We start from the raw sequence: 19,312 nt of genomic DNA, 5'->3' as shown, positions 1-19,312 counted from the left end.
AACAAGAAGAGAAAAGGACCCAGGACTAAGCCCTGGAGCACTTAATATTATTCAGAGTTTGGGAAGTTGCAGGCGTCCAGCTATGTTGCCCAGGCTGGTCTTGAACTCCTGGCCTCAAGTGATCCTCTCACCTTGGCCTCCCAAAGTGCTGGGACTACAAGCATGAGCCACCACGCCCAGCCCGGATCCCCGGTCTTTAAGATTCCTCTCAAGCAGGTGTCTGCTAACACCAAAGGAAACTCATCTGCCGGCTTCATGTTTTCATGCTTTTTTCCTACTTAACTCATCGCACTGGACTTTTGGAGTCTCTTTTTTCTGTGTCTCCTCCACCATTCTGGGAGTCCCCTTGGAACAGGAACCTCATTTTATTTTGTCTTCTTGGCTCAATGCATGAACTTCTTGGTTCAGTGCGTGAATCATAATACCTGTTAAACCCACTCTATGGGCCAGGCGTGGTGGCTCACGCTGTAATCCTAGCACTGTGGGAGGCCGAGGTGGGCGGATCATTTGAGGTCAGGAGTTTGAGACCAGCCTGACCAAAATGGTGAGACCACGTCTCTACTAAAAATAAAAAAAAAAAAATTAGCTGGGCGTGGTGGCACATGTCTGTAGTCCCAGCTACTAGGGAGGCTGAGGCAGGAGAATCGCTTGAACCCGTGAGGCAGAGGTTGCAGTGAGCTGAGATTGCACCACTGCACTCCAGCCTGGGCAACAGAGCAAGACCCGGCCAAAAAAAAAAAAAAAAAAAACCCAAAAAACAAAAAACAAAAAAACAAAAAAACCCACTCTATGAATAGTGAGGGTCAAAGAGGTTAGAGTCTGGCACAGGTAGGCTAGAATTCTCAGTCTGTTCTCTTGGGCTCCAGATTCTCACTCCACCACCTGAACGTGAGTGAGTCCCTTCCGTTCCCAAGCCTCAATTTCCTTAGACAGATTTAAGCAGTTGAATTGACCAACAACTATCCAACCCCAACCTACTGGGCAAGTTGCCTCCTTTGGGGTCAAACACTATCCAACTTCAGTTTCCCAACGTCATAAAAGAGAACTCTAAAAGTTGAGAATCGAAACTGATAACAGATTGACTAGACGGCCGGCCTGTTAAGGTGGCCCCAGATATTCCAGCCTCAGCCCAGAGTCCTCCTGTGCCCCTACTGCAGCAAGAGGGTCTCCAAGAAGGGGGACCCGGAGTCAGCCCATCACACCTGGTTTCCTCTCTGCTAGGGTCCCTCCTCCCATAGAGCACTGGAGGGCAGCTGAGGAGGAGCTACCTTAAAAAAGGAGGTGTGTGCCAGGGAGCTGGGTAGGAGCCTGGCTATATATCTGCCCAGCAGCGGTACTCTCGGGACAGAGATGGCACTGATGCAGGAACTGTATAGCACACCAGCCTCCAGGCTGGACTCCTTCGTGGCTCAGTGGCTGCAGCCCCACCGGGAGTGGAAGGAAGAGGTGCTAGACGCTGTGCGGACCGTGGAGGAGTTTCTGAGGCAGGAGCATTTCCAGGGGAAGCGTGGGCTGGACCAGGATGTGCGGGTGCTGAAGGTAGTCAAGGTAAGACTGGGCTCCTCCAGCCCCCACGCAAGACAAAACCCAGTATCAGAGTCCACGTCCCTGGGGATGCTGGGGACCCCTGTCCTCCTTATCCCTAGCCCATGCTGATGACATCTCAGAATACCCCATCCCACCTAGCTGTCTACACCCCACTGCACCACTGCCTTGAGTAGAATGAGTCTAGTAATAATAGCTCACATTTGGGGGCTCACTGGCCTAACCTCTTAACATACACTATCTCTAATTCTTGCGCTCTGTGAGATAGGTACTATTCTTTGCCCAGTTTACAGATTAGCAAATGGAGGCTCAGAACCAATACAATGCGAGGTCCTTGGTTGGATCCTGGTGTGAATGAACCATCTGTAAAATACAGTTTGGGGACAACTGGCCTAGATATCAGATAGTATATATATCTGATATAGGAAATCATTGTTGATTTTGTTAGGTGTAACAGTAGTTTTGTGGTTATCAGAAGGTTCTCTTTGGTTTGGACACGAACACTGAAGTATTTTAGGGGCAAAGTTCCTTGGCGCCTATAATTTACTTTAACGTGGCTTAGATTAAGCACATGTAGCCAGGAATTTAGACTTGTTGAATCAACTAGTTGGGTATATGAGTGTTAGTTGTATCATCTATTTTTCTATGTGTTTTAACTTTTTGATAATAAAATGACTTTTTTTTTTTTTTAGAGACAGGGTCTCGCTCTGTCACCCAGGCTGGAGTGCAGTGGCACAATCACCACTCACTGTAGCCTCAATCTCCCTGAGCTCAGGTGATCCTCAGCCTCCTAAATAGCTTGGGATTACAGGCATGCACCACCATGCTCAGCTAATTTTTGTATTTTTTGTAGAGATAGGGTTTCACCAATGTTGCCCATGCTGGTCTCGAACTCCTGGGATCGAGAATATGCCCACCTTGGCCTCCCAAAGTGCTGGGATTACAGGTGTGAGCCACCATGTCTGGCCGGCCAATAAAATGATATTTTTTTGAGACAGAGTCTTGCTCTGTCACCAGGCTGGAGTGCAGTGGCACGATCTCAGCTCACTGCAACCTCTGCCTCCCAGGTTCAAGCAATTCCCCTGCCTCAGCCTCCCAAGTAGCTGGGACGACAAGCGCCCACCACCACGCCTGGCTAATTTTTTGTATTTTAGTAGAGACAGGGTTTCACCGTGTTGGCTAGGATGGTCTCGATCTCCTGACCTCATGATCTGCCCTCCTCGGCCTCCCAAAGTGCTGGGATTACAGTGAGCCATTGCACCCGGCCTAAAATGATTTTTTAATGGAGGCTCAGAGAGGTGAGGTGACTTGCCCAAGGTCACACAGTGTTGAAGCTGGGATTTGAACTTGACTCAAGGGACCCAAGCTCCCCTCACTGAGATTTTTCCCCAAGCCCTTCCTCCAGCTGTGTCATGCCACCGCCTGTGCTAGCTAAGATCAAAATTCAAGAGGGTCAGAGCTAGAAAGACTTTGGAGAATCAGTCTCACCAATGACTCACTTAAATAATTAAGTAAACCGAGGCACAGAGAGGGTGAGAGATACCCCAAGGTCACACAGTGAGTTGGTGGCAAAGGCAAGACTAGAATTAGGACCCCTGACTCCCAGCCCAGTGCTCAAGTTCTCTCTCTAGGGGCAACCAACTTACAGAGGGATCTAGAAGCCCTGGGCCCCTACCCGTTCTTTGCACCTATCCCCAGCATATGAAGCCTGATACAATTTATAAGTGAGAAACCACAAATTTTGATATTAGACAGACTCTTCGCTTCTTCCCTTACCAGCTGTGTGGTTTTGACCTTCCCACTCGTATTTCTCAAACCCACATTCTTTTCATCTGTGATTGGGGCATCATCATCATCTCTCCCTCACCAAGCCAATGGTGCAATGCAGGCTGAATGATTCATGCATGATAAATGCTCAGAAACAGAAGCATCATTATAATTCTTGCCAAGCTTTCTTCTGGGCCTGAGACTCAAGTCTGACTCTGGCAGACCCTCCCAGACCACCCCCTCCCCAACAACCTTGAGAATAAAGTGGAGGAAATAAGGAATGTCTGGTAAGAGGAGGATGCTACAAGAATAAGTTTATTGTGTGTGTGTGTGTGTTCCACCACGCCTGGCTAATCTTTGTATTTTTAGTAGAGACGGGGTTTCATCATGTTGGCCAGGCTGGTCTCGAACTCCTGACCTCAAGTGATCCACCCACCTCGGCCTCCCCAAATGCTGGGATTACAGGTGTGAACCACTATGCCTGGCCAAGAATGAGTTTTTACGGCAGGAAATGCTATTTACCTAAGCCTCAAATACTTCCTGCACATCATAGCCACTTTTCCTCTTGAAACCACTAAATGGTAGCAATCCCCAGTGAGCCATGACTAATGAGGAATAATATATCTTATTTAGAGTCTAAACCCTCCCGATCCCTACCCTCTGAAAATCTAGTGAGCGGAGCTGGTCCACATAAGGGAATGCTCGTCTTCAAATGAATTGTGCTTAAATAGGTTTAAAACCAAAGCAAATCAGGAAGCCTGTTCTGGATGTGTTCTTTTCTCTCTGCCTGGATCTTACCAGTGGGAAAGGCAGAAAGGGAAGTCTACGCCAGGCACAGTGGCTCACGCCTGTAATCCCAGCACTTTGGGAGGCCAAGGTGGGAGGATTGCTTGAGCCCAGGAATTCGAGACCAGCCTGGGCAAAATGGTGAGACCCCCGACTCTACAAAAAATATATAAAAAATTAGCTGGGCATGGTGGTGCATGCCTGTAGTTCCAGCTACTCGGGAGGCTGAGGTGGGAGGATTGCTTAAGCCCAGGAGGTCGAGGCTTCAGTGAGTGAAGATCATGCCATTGCACTCCAGCCTGGGCAACAGAGCAAGACCCTGTCTCAAAAAGAAAGGGAAGTCTAGACTGGCCTTCGGGGGGAATGTGTCCTTCATTCACACACAGGGTGCCATCTCCAACCGTCTCCCGGGGGTGGAGGTGCTGGGTCTGAATGCCCATGGTCCCTTGGAAGCAGGGCCTGGCTCACAGCCTTGGGTCACGAGGAAGAAAGAGGCGGAAGAACCACCCACTACTTGAGTTCTGGCTCTTTCTCTGACTCTGCTGCCTTCTGGCTGGGAGACCATGGCAAGCTCCTCACTGCCTCAGTCTTCTCATCTGTACATTGGAGATAATTCTCCTAGTACCCACCTCAATACAGGAAGTGAAGGGGTTTTTTTTGTTTTTTGTTTTTTTGTTTTGTTTTGTTTTGTTTTTTTTTAGATGGAGTCTCGCTGTGTCGCCCAGGCTGGAGTGTAGTGGCGAGATCTCAGCTCACCACAACCTCTGCCTCCTGGGTTCAAGCGATTCTCCTGCCTTAGCTTCCCCAGTAGCTTGGATTACAGGTGCACACAACCACACCTGGCTAATTTTTCTATTTTTAGTAGAGATGTGCTTTCACCATGTTGGCCAGGCTGGTCTCGAACTCCTGACCTCATGATCCGCCCACCTTGGCCTCCCAAAGTGCTGAGATTACAGGCATGAGCCATCATGCCTGGCTGGGAAGTAAAGATTAAAAGGAATAATATGTATACAGGGCTCTCAGGGGTGCCAGACACAGGGCGTGCTCATGTCATCCAGCATCCGTGCTCATGTCACACAGGGCATGTTATATCATCCAGCAACAGCTGGAATCTGATTCTTGTGCAGTGACTCCATCCACCAAGAAAAGTAGCCCTCTGGGGGTCTGATGCCTCCCTAGCAATTCCACCTCCCAACACAGAATGAGAAGGAGAGGAGGCCAGAGAGTTGTGGCGCTTTGCATACCAGAGGCACCAGGGCCTGGAGAGCTCATCTAGAATCTCAAAACATCGAAAAATCCCTTCTCGACCTTCTTCCACTACTAACAGGAAAACTGACCCCCCCGGCAGCAGAAGAGATTGTCTAAGTCAGCTGGATAATGAGAAGAAAGAGAAATGTATTGCTGACTTCCTGTGTGCCAGGCACCCCACCAAACGCTTGGCATACATTATTTCATCTGATCCTCCCAGTAGCCCAGTGACTCTTGTTCCAACATTACTTTCATTTTACAGATGAGGGTCTTAGGAGTCAGAATGTTTACCCAGCTAAGAAACAGGGAAGAGTCAAGATCTTTTTCAGGCTGCTCCATTTCGCAGCCTATGGCTCTTAAATCCACCAGGCAAACTTGCTCCTTGCTTTATAATGTCATGAAATTATTCAGCCCCACCACCACTCCCAGAATCCTCAAACAACCCTACGGAGTAGATGCTACCATTCCTCTGGAGTTGGCCTTATTCTGTGGATAAGAAGACTGGGTCTCAGCAGCAATGTAGTGTAGTAGATAAGAAGCTGGGCATTTGGGGAGGCCAAGGTGGCAAATCGCTTGAGTCCAGGAGTTCGAGACCAGCCTGGGCGACATGCCAAAACCCTGTCACTACAAAAAATACAAAAATTAGCCAGGCATGGTGGCGCAGGCCTGTAGTCCTAGCTACTTGGGAGGCTGAGGTGGGAGGATTGCTTGAGCCAAGATCACGCCACTGCAGCCCAGCCTGGGCAACGGGAGTGAAACCCTGTCTCAAAAAAAAAAAGAGGCTGGGCTCTGAGGGCTGCAAACTGCGAGACCTGGGACAAGTGACTAATGAGGAGAAAGATAAATGTGTTGCTGACTTCCTGTGTGCCAGGCACCCCACCAAACCCTTGGCATACATTATTTCATCTGATCCTCCCAGTAGCCCAGTGACTCATATTCTGCCATTGCTTTCATTTTAGAGATGAAGGTCTTAGGAGTCAGAACGTTTACCTAGCTAAGAAACAGGGAAGTGTCAAGATCTTTTTCAGGCTGCCCCATTTCTCCATCCCATGTCTCGAGATCCTCCAGACATCTCAGTTTTCTCACCTGTAAAGTGTGGGTATTAGTACTACCCACAACCCATCCCTCAGCGGATGGTGAGCATTCAGTGAGACAGTGCATGTGAAGTGCCGCAGGGGTTGCCTGGCTCATGGCAGTGGGCCTCAGGGTGACGGGGCTCTGTGTTCTGCAGGTGGGCTCCTTCGGGAATGGCACGGTTCTCAGGAGCACCAGAGAGGTGGAGCTGGTGGCGTTTCTGAGCTGTTTCCACAGCTTCCAGGAGGCAGCCAAGCATCACCAAGATGTTCTGAGGCTGATATGGAAAACCATGTGGCAAAGCCAGGACCTGCTGGACCTCGGGCTCGAGGACCTGAGGACGGAGCAGAGAGTCCCAGATGCTCTTGTCTTCACCATCCAGACCAGGGGGACTGCGGAGCCCATCACGGTCACCATTGTGCCTGCCTACAGAGCCCTGGGTAAGGGGAGGGGAAGCTCATCCGACTCACACACTTGCCCACCCCAGGAGACTTCCCAGTGTCTCACCTTTACTCATGGCCACGTGCACACACCCACATTTATTCATTCCATCTGTGTCCTATGCTTGGGGCTGGGTTATTGCAGTGCACAGGATTAACTCAACTCTGGCTATCATATTGCTCAACTTGGAATACAGAAATTGACCAAAGAATTGCAGAGATAAATACATGATTGCAGCCTGGGTGCGGTGGCTCACGCCTGTAATCCCAGCACTTTGGGAGGCCAAGGCAGGTGGATCATGAGGTCAGGAATTGAAGACCAGCCTGGCCAAGATGGTGAAACACCGTCTCTACGAAAAATACAAAAAATTAGCTGGGTGTGGTGGTGGGCGCCTGTAATCCCAGCTACTCAGGAGGCTGAGGCAGAGAATCACTTGAACCCAGGAGGCGGAGGTTGCAGTAAGCCAAGATTGCGCCATTGCACTCCAGCCTGGGGAACAGAGCAAGACTCCGTCTCAAAAAAACAAAAAACCAAAAAAACAAACAAACAAAAAACATGATTGCAAATGGTGTAAATGCTCAGAGAAAAAGAATGGGGTGGCCTGGGTAACCACAGAAAGGGTGCTCAGGAAGTGACTTTCTGGGGAAAGAACATTCAGGAGGCTCTGACACCCAGTGAGGGGAAGGAGCTAAAAGTGGGAGTGGGGGTCTGTCACTGCATTTTATAGAAGCAGATCCTAAGACATGGATGTGAGGATAAGCAGTTTTTTTGGGTATTCCTCCCAGGAAACACCGGTAGGGAAGTATGGAACTGAGATGGGAAAGGCAAGAATTCAATACAACGTGCATCCATGGGCAAGTCACCACCCTGAGCTTCATGTCCTGGGAGAACTCACAGTCCCATTATGGAGCGAACCTCTTCGGGATCCCAAGTGGGACGCTGGCGTGCTTACTCACCAGCTTCCCAGCCGCCACTGGTTGGGGGCTGCTTTGGGAGCACTAACTCAGTGGCCCCTGTTGTTTGTCCTCGGGCAGAGTCCTAGGTGTTTGAAGTAAAACCTACATGCTGCAAGCCCAGATCCTAGAGGTTTCATCTCATGTGCTAACTCCTATCAGCTGTAGTGGCTGGCTGCGTGGAGTTGCTCTTTGGAGAAGGTGTAAGAGACAGGATCTGATTTTAGCAAGGAAGAGGGTGCTGGGATGTCTCAGTGATGTGTACCATGGAACTGGTTCCTGGTTCTCCCTATGAGTTTATATATATATATTTTTTTTTTTGAGACGGAGTCTCGCTCTGTCGCCCAGGCTGGAGTGCAGTGGTGTGATCTCGGCTCACTGCAACCTCCACCTCCAGGGTTCAAGTGATTCTCCAGCCTCAGCCTCCCGAGTAGCTGGGATTACAGCCCGCCACCATGCCATGCCTGGCTAATTTTTCTATTTTTAGTAGAGATAGGATTTCACCATGTTGGCCAGGCTGATTTCAAACTCCTAACCTCAGGTGATCCGCCCACCTCGGCCTCCCAAAGTGCTGGGATTACAGGCTTGAGCCACCACACCCGGCCTGCCTATGAGTATTGAAAGAGATCCAAAACAGATATTAAAGAAAATGAGGGACATTGAGGACATCCAGGGAGGGGCCTGATGCATGGAAAGCCCAATGTTGGTTCTCCAGAGTAAGAATTTCACAAAAAGGACAATTAGACAAGGCAAACCTTTGGTTTCTGAAGACATGAGGTCTCAAGTGTCCCTGGAGGGATAATTCCAATGTAAAGGCAGGCTCTCCCCAAAATACTACTTACCACCCTCTGGCTTCCTCAGTTCCCAATCTCTCCCTTTGCTCCCTCACTCCTCAGGGCCTTCTCTTCCCAACTCCCAGCCACCCCCTGAGGTCTATGTGAGCCTGATCGAGGCCTGCGGTGGTCCTGGAAATTTCTCCCCATCCTTCAGCGAGCTGCAGAGAAATTTCGTGAAACATCGGCCAACTAAGCTGAAGAGCCTCCTGCGCCTGGTGAAACACTGGTACCAGCAGGTGAGGGGGCTGCCAGGATGGCAGGGGCAAGGAGAGGGAAGAGGGTGAGGAGGAAAGGCAGGGCCTGATTTTCATCTCAGGAAACTGCACCCAGGGGAAATGGAAGCAGGTAGAGAGGGAGAGAATGCTAGTCTTTTGAAATGTAAAGTGAAACCGTCAGTGAAGAAGGTGGAAAAGGAGGAGAGGAGGAGGAAGAGGAGAAAGAAACAGAGAAAGAAGGAGAAAAAATAGGTGCTCTACAGTATTTCAGTAAACTAGTTATTTTTCTTTTATTTTATTATTTTTTTTTTGAGACAGGATCTTGCTTTGTTGCCCAGGCTGTAGTGCGGTGATGCAATCACCACTCACTGTAGCCTCCACCTCCCTGGATCAAGACCTCCCTGGCTCAAGCGATCCTCCCACCTTAGCCTCCTAAGTAACTGGGACTACAGGCATGCACAACCATGCCCAGCTAATTTTTTTTATTTTTCTTTTGTAGAGACAGGGTCTCACTATGTTGACCAGCCTGGTTTCGAAGTGGTCTCAAGCGATCCTCCCACCTTGGCCTCCCAAAGTGCTGGGATTACAGGCACAAGCCACCACACCCACCCCACACGTTCTTGTTACCCTTTAATTACAGTCTAGGCCTGGCAGATGTCAACTTCGCCGGGTACTGTGGCCATTCGTCACAGCACGTTAAGGACTAACAAGAGGAAGGATTTCTTTAATTCCACCCCAGGAGTCAAAAAGAGAGCATGTGTGAGTGTAAACAGCCCTCAGGGACATTTCTCAGGCAGCAGCTCAGTCAGTTTTGGAAACAAAATCTTCCCCCGAGATAACGGAAACTCCAACTGCAGAACAGAACTCAGAGACAAAAATCATTTATTATATAAAACTTGCAGAGAAGTTACAAGGGAATCAGACAGCAGAAGGAAAGATTTGATCCAATAAAAATAAAATAGGCCGGGCACGGTGGCTCACACCTGTAATCCCAGCACTTTGGGAGGCTGAGGAGGGCAGATCACGAGGTCAGGAGATCAAGACCATCCTGGCTAACACAGTGAAACCCCATCTCTACTAAAAGTACAAAAAATTAGCTGGGCGTGGTGGCGGGCGCCTGTAGTCCCAGCTACTTGGGAGGCTGAGGCAGGAGAATGGTGTGAACCCGGGAGGCAGAGCTTGCAGTGAGCCAAGATCACGCCACTGCACTCCAGTCTGGGCAAGAAAGCGAGACTCTGTCTCAAAAAATAAAAATAAAAATAAAATAAAATATAACAGGGATTTAAAGAAAAAACAGTTACCGGCCAAATGTGGTAGCTCACGCCTGTAATTTCAGCACTTCAGGAGGCTGAGGTAGGAGGATCACTTGAGCCCAAGGGTTCAAGACCAGCCTGAGCAACATAGTGAAACCCCGTCTCTACAAAAAATACAAAAATACAAAAATTAGCTGGGGGTGGTGGTGGGTTCCTATAGTCTCAGCTGCTCGGGAGGCTGAGGAGGAAGGATCACTTGAGCCCGGAAGGTGAAGTAAGTTGAGCTGGGTATTTTTTTTATCTATTCACTAAGGCTTACATCTTACTGATTACAGGCATCCTACATTTTATATATCATCGAAGTTTTAAGAATGTAACGTTTCACTAATATTGAAGAAAATAAGTTATATTACCATGAGTTTAAATTTCTAACAAAATTATAATGTTATTAGTTATGGTTTACAAAATTGAGTGTTAAGGATGAATTTGCAAAAAGTTACAAAACAAATTAATTAACTTATAATTTTTTTTTTTTTTTGAGACAGAGTCTTGCTCTGTCGCCCAGGCTGGAGTGCAGTGGCACAATCTCAGCTCACTGCAAGCTCCACCTCCCAGGTTCATGCCATTCTCCTGCCTCAGCCTCCCGAGTAGCTGGGACTACAGGTGCCCGCCACCATGCACAGCTAATTTTTTATATTTTTAGTAGAGACGGGGTTTCACCGTGTTAGCCAGGATGGTCTCGATCTCCTGACCTTGTGATTCACCCACCTTGGCCTCCCAAAGTGCTGGGATTACAGGCGTGAGCCACTGCGCCCAGCCTTATAAATACATTTTAATTCAAAATTGAATTTCTAAAGTCAGGGATAAAGTTTTTTTGTTAGTAAGTCAGTGACCTATAGGAAAGGCCCAAGGTTTCATTTATTTGGGAGATGAGAATTATACAAGATGATTCTGTGTTTGTTTCAAGGCCAAAGTGTTATAGCTTTTTTTTTTCTCCTCTGACTTTGGAATGTGAGCTAATATTCATATATGATGGCCATAGGAAAATATGTCAGTTTTACTTCCACAAATCAAACTACTGAATTTTTGACCAAAATTTTCACTTTCTGGCTAAATATTAATGTATCGGTGAAATTCTTTTTTTTTTTTTTTTGAGACAAGTTCTCGCTCTTGCCCAGGCTGGAGTGCAGTGGCATGATCTTGGTTCACTGCAACCTCCTCCTCCTGGGTTCAAGCAATTCTCCCGCCTCAGCCACCCAAGTAGCTGGGATTACAGGCACCTGCCACCACACGTGGCTAATTTTTGTATTTTTAGTAGAGACAGGGTTTCACCATGTTGGCCAGGCTGGTCTCGAACTCCTGGCCTCAAGTGATCCACCCGCCTGTTGAGTCTCTCTCTCTGTCTTCCCATCTCTTTCAACAGTATGTGAAAGCCAGGTCCCCCAGAGCCAATCTGCCCCCTCTCTATGCTCTTGAACTTCTAACCATCTATGCCTGGGAAATGGGTACTGAAGAAGACGAGAATTTCATGTTGGACGAAGGCTTCACCACTGTGATGGACCTGCTCCTGGAGTATGAAGTCATCTGTATCTACTGGACCAAGTACTACACACTCCACAATGCAGTCATTGAGGATTGTGTCAGAAAACAGCTCAAAAAAGAGAGGTACTGGACCACTGTTTGCCCACCAAATCTTACAGAAAAAAAGAGAGACGGGCTAGCGTAACGTGGCACAGAGTTTTATGGATTGGCTGTATTAAGCAGTAAGGCTGCCACCATAGTTGAGCATTGACCTCCCACACCAACACAGCTGGCATCTCAAGTTGGTGGCTTATCAAAGTCACTGGGGGGCCATGGGGCGGGTAGAAGCCTGTTCCTTGTTTCCTAAGCCACCCTCCACCTTAGCTTGGCCCTCTTGCTCTCTGAAGACCATTTCAGTGCTTTGTAGGAGCTAGCATGGGAAAATGGAATCTTGGAGACTCAAGTTTAAATCCCAGCTCAGCCATTTTCCTACCGCTATGAGCCTCAATCCCTTATCCATAAGACAGGAGTAAACTGGAACCTACGATACAGGATTGATGTAAGGGTTGGAGAAAATCTGTGTTAAGGATCCACAATATCTAGCATCTGGCAGATGCTGAGTAAATGCTTATATTGGAGCATGTGCTGTCAGCGTCCCATTCATGTCCTCTCAGCCTTTACCGTTCTAGGGAAGGTTGGTTCCACTTCCAGCTGTCAGCACCTGCATCCCTTTGCCAGCAGACCCACTCTGAGAAGAGCCCTCCACCAGATCTGGTGGGAGTTGGTGGATAAATACCACAGCTCCCTCACCCAAAAGATGGAAGGAATCTGGGTCTCATTGCATAACTTTTTTTTTTTTTTTTAAGACAGAGTTTTGCTCTGTCACCCAGGGTGGAGTGCAGTGGCACAATCTCCCCTCATTGCAACCTCCGCCTCCTGGGTTCGAGTGATTCCCCTCCCTCAGGCTTCTGAGTAGCTGGGATTACAGGCACCTACCACCCACACCCAGCTAATTTTTGTATTTTTGTAGAGACAGTGCTTTGCCATGTTGGCCAGGCTGGCCTCAAACTCCTGACCTCAGGTGATGCGCCTGCCTTGGCCTCCCAAAGTACTGGGCTTACAGGCGTGAGCCACCGCACTGGGCCCCATTCCATACTCTTTCCCAAAGATTGCCTCCAGTGGACCACAGTAGTAATTACTTCAATACCCACTCTTCGTTGTCTGCCTTCCCTTATCTGTCTCACTGTCTCACTCCCTTATTTGTGCTTCCTGGGATCACTTTCCAAATAAGCCAAATCCTTATCTGGGGATCTGCTTCAGGGGAAGCCCAACCCAGACAACTCTCTGTGTTAGAAGCTCTGGGCCTGTGTAAGCAACATCACAGTATTTAGTGTTCTGTTATGTAGTATTGGGTCTCTTTTGTAAGGAAGAAAAGCCAGGTCTGCTCATGAAAAGAGGATTTATTACAACCACGGCCAGAAAAATTGAGAAAGCATCAGGACCTGAGACTCCCTCTCTCTCTCTGTCACTCTCTCTCATGAACCACAGCACTTTTCCCCTCAGCCTCTGCTTCTCTCTCTACACCTGTCCGGTCCCCTCTGCCTCCCAGGTATAAGGGATCTCCATCATCCCCATGTCCAAACCCCAGAGAGAACCAGTCTGATTACTGGTCACGGGACACAGACCCCATGTGTTGGGTCACCTGCCAGCCAACAGAATGAGCCACTTTAGATCAGTGACCCCACCCCATAGTACAGCCTGGCACTTTCAGGCAGGACTGTTTTAGGGAGCAGTCAGGGTTGGGAGGAGCCAGCCTGGAGCCCAAAGTCCAGTTCATTCCAGTAGCCTGTGTCACATTCTATTACACAGATGAAGTCGCAGCTCCCTCCCAAGCCCTGGAGTACAAAGGGCTGGGTTTTTTTTTGTTTGTTTTGGGGTTTGTTTTTTTTTTTTTTTTATGGAGTCTTGCTCTGTCACCTAGGCTGGAGTTCAGTGGCACGATCTTGGCTCACTGCAACCACCACCTCCTGGGTTCAAGCTATCCTCCCACCTCAGCCACCCAAGTAACTGGGACTACAGGCACCTGCCACCATGCCCTAATTTTTGTATTTTTGGTAGAGACACGGTTTCACCATGTTGGCCAGCCTGGTCTTGAACTCCTGACCTCAAGTGATCTGCCCACCTCGGCCCCACAAAGTGCTGGGATTATAGGCGTGAGCCACTGCGCCCCGCTCAAAGAGCTGGTGTTAATCATGGACTTGCAGTCACCCCAAGTTAATAAGCAAGCCCAAGATCTCCTTCAAGCCAATATTCTTTAAAATATTTATTCAATATTTATAGAAAGGAGAGACTTTTGGGGGCAGCCCAACCTCTGCTCTGTTGAGGAGGTAGATGGGTAAGAGCCCCATCTACTGGCTGTAAGAACTTAGGGCGATGTAGGCCGGGCACCGGTGGCTCATGCCTGTAATCCCAGCACTTTGGGAGGCCGAGGCAGGTGGATCACGAGGTCAGGAGTTCAAGACCAGCCTGGCCAAGATGGTGAAACCCCATCTCTACTAAAAATACAAAAATTAGCTGGGCATGGTGGCGGGTACCTGTAATCCCAGCTACTCGGGAGGCTGAGGCAGAGAATTGGCTGAACCCGGGAGGCGGAGGTTGCAGTGAGCTGAGATTGCACCACTGCACTTCAGCCTGGGCGACAGAGCGAGACTCTGTCTCAAAAAAAAAAAAAAAAAAAAAGAACTTAGGGAGGTCTGTAAAACAGGGACAACCACAACAATAAACAATAAAAATAACAGTCCCTACCTTATAGAATTGCTGTAAGGATTAAAATAGGTTAATCTGCATAGGATTTGGCCTTGTGCTTCAATAAATGTCAGTAGTTGGTGGCAGTGGTGTTTCTATTATCCAAAGTAATTCAGCAGCTCTAACCTTAAACTTGCAAAACCTGCTCCGAAGGTACAGGGCCCCCCTGCCTGAAAGGGCATCTGTTATTCCTCCAGCATGCCTCTTGGGGCCTCATTCTCCCCCTAAATTCCTTGCAAACACCTAAGGCACTCTCCCAAAGAAGAATTCTTTTTTTTTTTTTTTTTTTTTTGAGACAGTCTCACTCGGTCACCCAGGCTGGAGGGTGGTGGCATGATCTTGGCTCACTGCAACCTCCACCTCCTGGGTTCAAGCAATGCTCCTGCCTCAGCCTTCTGAGTAACTGGGATGACAGATGCGTGCCACCACACCTGGCTAATTTTTTGTATTTTTAGTAGAGACAGGGTTTCACCATGTTGGCCAGGCTGGTCTTGAACTCCTGACTTGAAGCGATCCTCCCGCCTCAGCCTCCCAAAGTGCTGGGATTACAGGCGTGAGCCACTGTGCCTGGCCCAGATAGGAATTCTTGGAAATAGCATTGTCTCCATCCTGTTACTCTCCTGCGGTGTTTTGGGGCCCTCTTGAACATCCCCGGGATGTGGATATCACAATTCTCAGTGGCTGGACTAAATAATTGCTGAGAAGGTTTTTTTCTGGCTTGAAGGCCTCCAAACCATTATGAGCCTGGGCACCCTTTTCCTGTGTTACAGGCCCATCATCCTGGATCCGGCCAACCCCACCCACAACGTGGCAGAAGGGTACAGATGGGACATCGTTGCTCAGAAGGCCTCCCAGTGCCTGAAACAGGACTGTTGCTATGACAACAGGGAGAACCCCATCTCCAGCTGGAACGTGAAGGTAATGGCTCCTCTCTGGGCTGTCAAGGGCTTGAAGCTCAGAATGACAGATAAACTACTCAGTATTTACTCATTCACTTCTGTGTTGATGGAGAACAGAACTTTAGAGTTACCGTTTAAGGGCCAGCTGCACCACCCACGGGCTCTGTGAACTTGGACAAATTATTTGGCTCTCAGAGCCTTGGGTTTCTTACCTTCAAATTCTTGTTCTCCTTTCCTTTCTTTTTCCCATAATCTACTGGAGAATCAGTTCTGTGTTCCTGATCATTCTTTGCGTGAGTTGGGTCCAGCCAAGTCAGCTCAATCAGCCATTCTGTGCCAGTGCTGTGCTCAGGGATGGGGTAAGGGATGTGGGCTGGGGGACAACACAGGCACAGAAATAAGACATGACCACGACGCTCGGCCAGGTGCGGTGGTTCACGCCTGTAATCCCAGCACTTTGGGAGGCCAAGACAGGTGGATCACTTGAGTTCAGGAGTTCAAGACCAGCCCGGCCAACATGGAAAAAACCCATCTCTACTAAAAAAATACAAAATTAGGTGGGCGTGGTGGCAGGTACCTATAATCCCTGCTACTCCGGAGGCAGAGGCAGGTGAATCGCTTGAACCCGGGAGCTGGGGGCTGCAGTGAGCTGAGATCGTGCCATTGCACTCCAGCCTGGACAGCAAGAGGGAAACTGCCTCAAAAAAAAAAAAAAAGAAGAAAAAAAAAAAAGACACCACCCTCACTCTCAGAGAACTCACCCTATGTTGTTAGGAAGCAAGTCCATGAGACAAACTCACACAAAACTGCCGGAATTACCAGAGAAGATGAGATACTCTGAAAACAAACAAACAAAAAATACTAAGTCATATTATTATGTGATGCCAAACCTATAGTATAGGCAGAGAGCACAAAAATCTATTTTATTAACATCACACTTTCTAGTGTGCAAAGCTCTTGTCCAAGGTCTGTCTCAGTTGATCCTCATAGGCAATTCTGTAAAGTAAGAAGGTCAAGTGTTATCACTATCTTTATTATTATTATCATCATTACTATTATTGCCATTTTACAGAAGAGAAAACTGAGGCTCAGAGAGGTTAATTAACTAAGGTCACTCTGCTAAGAGGCAGCAGAACCAGGGGCTCTGGGGGTCTGGAAGCAGAATAAATGTTAACTGAAGTCACCAGAGAAGATTCCTTTAAAAAGTTAGGAGTTGAAATGAGCCCTAAAGGCCAGTGGGAGATATAGACACTCAGAACAGAGGACAAAGGATGATGAGGGGGTAAAGGATGGGAGGCTGGGATGAGCAAGATGTGTACAGGAACAGGAGACTGAACTGCTTGGAGCAGAAGGCAGAAGCAGAATCAGAGGCTCCAGTAAGGTACAGAGAGTATAAACGGGGGGACCCGCTGGCCAAATGAGGAGGCCCACCCATGGGCTGGAAAATATACGCCTCTGGATTTTTCCTGAATATAAAAGCCATTGTAGGCTGGGGGTTGTGGCGCACGCCTATAATCACAGCACTTTGGGGGGCTGAGGCAGGTGGATCCCTTGAGCCCAAGAGTTCAAGACCAGCCTAGGCAACATGGTGAAACCCCGTCTCTACTAAAAATACAAAACTTGGCCAGGTGTGGTGGCTCACATCTGTAATCCCAGCACTTTGGGAGGCCGAGGTGGGCAGATCACGAGGTCAAGAGATCGAAACCATCCTGGCCAACATGGTAAAACCTCATCTCTACTAAAAATACAAAAATTAGCTGGGCGTGGTGGCATGTGCCTGTAGTCCCAGCTACTAGGGAGGCTGAGGCAGGAGAATCGCTTGAACCTGGGAGGCGGAGGTTGCAGTGAGCCAAGATCGTGCCACTGCACTCTAGCCTGGCAACAGAGTGAGATTCCATCTCAAAAAAAAAAGAACAAAACTTAGCCAGATGTGGTGGCACGCACCTGTGGTCCCAGCTACTCAGGAGACTGAGGCGGGAGGATCGCTTCAGCTTGGGAGGTCAAGGCGCAGTGAGTTAAGATCGCACCACTGCACTGCAGCCTGAGGTGACAGGGCAAGGCCCTGTCTCAAAAAACAAAACAAACACACACAACATTGTGCAAATATTTTTTATCTTGGCTAATCAGAAAACTTGGCAATGCCAGGCTTATATTTCTTTTTCTTTTTCTTTTTTTGTTTTCCTTTTGAGACAGAGTCTCCCTTTGTTGCCCAGGCTGGAGTGCAGTGGTGTGATCCCAGCTCACTGCAACCTCCACCTCCTGTGTTGAAGAGATTCTCCCACTTCAGCCTTCCGAGTAGCTGGGACTACAGGCATACGCCACCACACCTGGCTAATTTTTGCATTTTTTGGTAGAGATAGGTTTTGCCATGTTGGCCAGGCTGGTCTCAAACTCCTGACCTCAAGTGATCTGCCCGCCTCGGCCTCCCAAAGTGCTGGGAATACAGGCGTGAGCCACTGCACCCAGCCAAGGCTTATATTTCTTCTGGAAAGAATCAGCTAGAGGCCTGACCCTCTCCAGCATTTTCCAGGTGCTCTCCAGCCACCTGGGGCTCTCAGGCCCTGGAGTGTAGCCTCTGGAGGTGGTGAGAACACAGACTCTGGAGTCTGACCAACCTCACTTCACATATCTGCCCTGCTCCTTACTACCTATGTGATTGGTGTTCAGTAAATTACCTAACCCTGCTCAAACAGTTTCCTCATCAATAACATGGGGATAACAGTAGAACCAACCAACTAATAGAGATGCTCTGAGAATAAAATGCATTAAGGGTATGGAAGGTGCTCAGTATACAGCCTGGAAAGTGCTTACCACTCCCTAAACATTTGCTGCTGCCACTGCTGCTGCTACTATTGTAAAGATAAGGACAGATGAAGGGAACGTTTGCACATCAGACAAAGAAGTGTGGACTTAACACCTCTCCTTCTCCCTCTCCCTTCCAGAGGGCACGAGACATCCATTTGACAGTGGAGCAGAGGGGTTACCCAGATTTCAACCTCATCGTGAACCCTTATGTGCCCATAAGGAAGGTTAAAGAGAAAATCCGGAGGACCAGGGGCTACTCTGGCCTGCAGCGTCTGTCCTTCCAGGTTCCTGGCAGTGAGAGGCAGCTTCTCAGCAGCAGGTGCTCCTTAGCCAAATATGGGATCTTCTCCCACACTCACATCTATCTGCTGGAGACCATCCCCCCCGAGATCCAGGTCTTCGTGAAGAATCCTGATGGTGGGAGCTACGCCTATGCCATCAACCCCAACAGCTTCATCCTGGGTCTGAAGCAGCAGATTGAAGACCAGCAGGGGCTTCCTAAAAAGCAGCAGCAGCTGGAATTCCAAGGCCAAGTCCTGCAGGACTGGTTGGGTCTGGGGATCTATGGCATCCAAGACAGTGACACTCTCATCCTCTCTAAGAAGAAAGGAGAGGCTCTGTTCCCAGCCAGTTAGTTTTCTCTGGGAGACTTCTCTGTACATTTCTGCCATCTACTCCAGAACTCATCCTGTCAATCATTCTGTCCCATTGTCTACTGGGAAGGTCCCAGGTCTTCACCAGTTTTACAATGAGTTATCCCAGGCCAGACGTGGTAGCTCACACCTGTAATCCCAGAACTTTGGGAGGCCAAGGTGGGAGGAGCGCTTGAGCCGAGGAGTTCAAGACCAGCCTGGGTATCATAGGGAGACCCCGTCTCTACAAAATAAAAAATAATTCACTGGGTGTGGTTGTGCACATTTGTAGTCTCAGGCACTCAAGAAGCTGAGGCAGAAGAATCACTTGAGCCCAGGAGGTTGAAGCTGCAGTGAGCTGTGATCACGCCACTACACTCCTGCCCAGGCAACAGAGCAAGACCCTGTGTCTAAAAACTAAAACATAAAAATAAGTAAATCTGTTTAAAAAAAGAATTATCCCAGCCCTGCCAGGAGGAGGATGAGGAGGGGTGTGAGGACTAAATATACAAATAGACAGTGGTCACATGAT

The 19,312-nt window shown here is 48.6% G+C and overlaps 1 protein-coding gene across 2 annotated transcripts; it reads left to right on the top strand.

Annotated features, from left to right (window-relative positions):
* The first annotated feature begins 1,074 nt into the window (after positions 1–1,074).
* OASL (2'-5'-oligoadenylate synthetase like) lies at positions 1,075–19,051 on the top strand. Of its 2 annotated transcripts, XM_004054030.5 has the most exons (6): positions 1,075–1,548; positions 6,578–6,860; positions 8,711–8,886; positions 11,542–11,783; positions 15,215–15,362; positions 18,286–19,051. In XM_004054030.5, the coding sequence occupies exons 1-6, from the start codon at positions 1,351–1,353 to the stop codon at positions 18,781–18,783; spliced, it is 1,545 nt and encodes a 514-aa protein (XP_004054078.3). In that variant the 5' UTR covers positions 1,075–1,350; the 3' UTR covers positions 18,784–19,051. The 2 variants fall into 2 exon arrangements, with proteins under 2 accessions (XP_004054078.3, XP_055214145.1); XM_055358170.2 differs by lacking the exons at positions 11,542–11,783; positions 18,286–19,051 and having other exon boundaries at positions 1,302–1,548; positions 15,215–15,325.
* The last annotated feature ends 261 nt before the right edge of the window (positions 19,052–19,312 follow it).

This window comes from Gorilla gorilla, chromosome 10, assembly GCF_029281585.2.
Source record: "Gorilla gorilla gorilla isolate KB3781 chromosome 10, NHGRI_mGorGor1-v2.1_pri, whole genome shotgun sequence".
In the NCBI taxonomy this organism is placed as follows: domain Eukaryota; kingdom Metazoa; phylum Chordata; class Mammalia; order Primates; family Hominidae; genus Gorilla; species Gorilla gorilla.
The sequence above is the reverse complement of the archived record's forward strand: the minus strand, read 5'-3'. Positions and strand labels throughout refer to the sequence as shown.

Bases quoted from the DNA above. Each gene is read 5' to 3' on its own strand.
- OASL (XM_004054030.5), top strand. From the start codon at position 1,351: ATGGCACTGATGCAGGAACTGTATAGCACACCAGCCTCCAGGCTGGAC. The intron at 8,887-11,541 runs GTGAGGGGGCTG...CTCTTTCAACAG, and splicing joins TGAAACACTGGTACCAGCAG to TATGTGAAAGCCAGGTCCCC. The intron at 11,784-15,214 runs GTACTGGACCAC...CCTGTGTTACAG, and splicing joins AAACAGCTCAAAAAAGAGAG to GCCCATCATCCTGGATCCGG.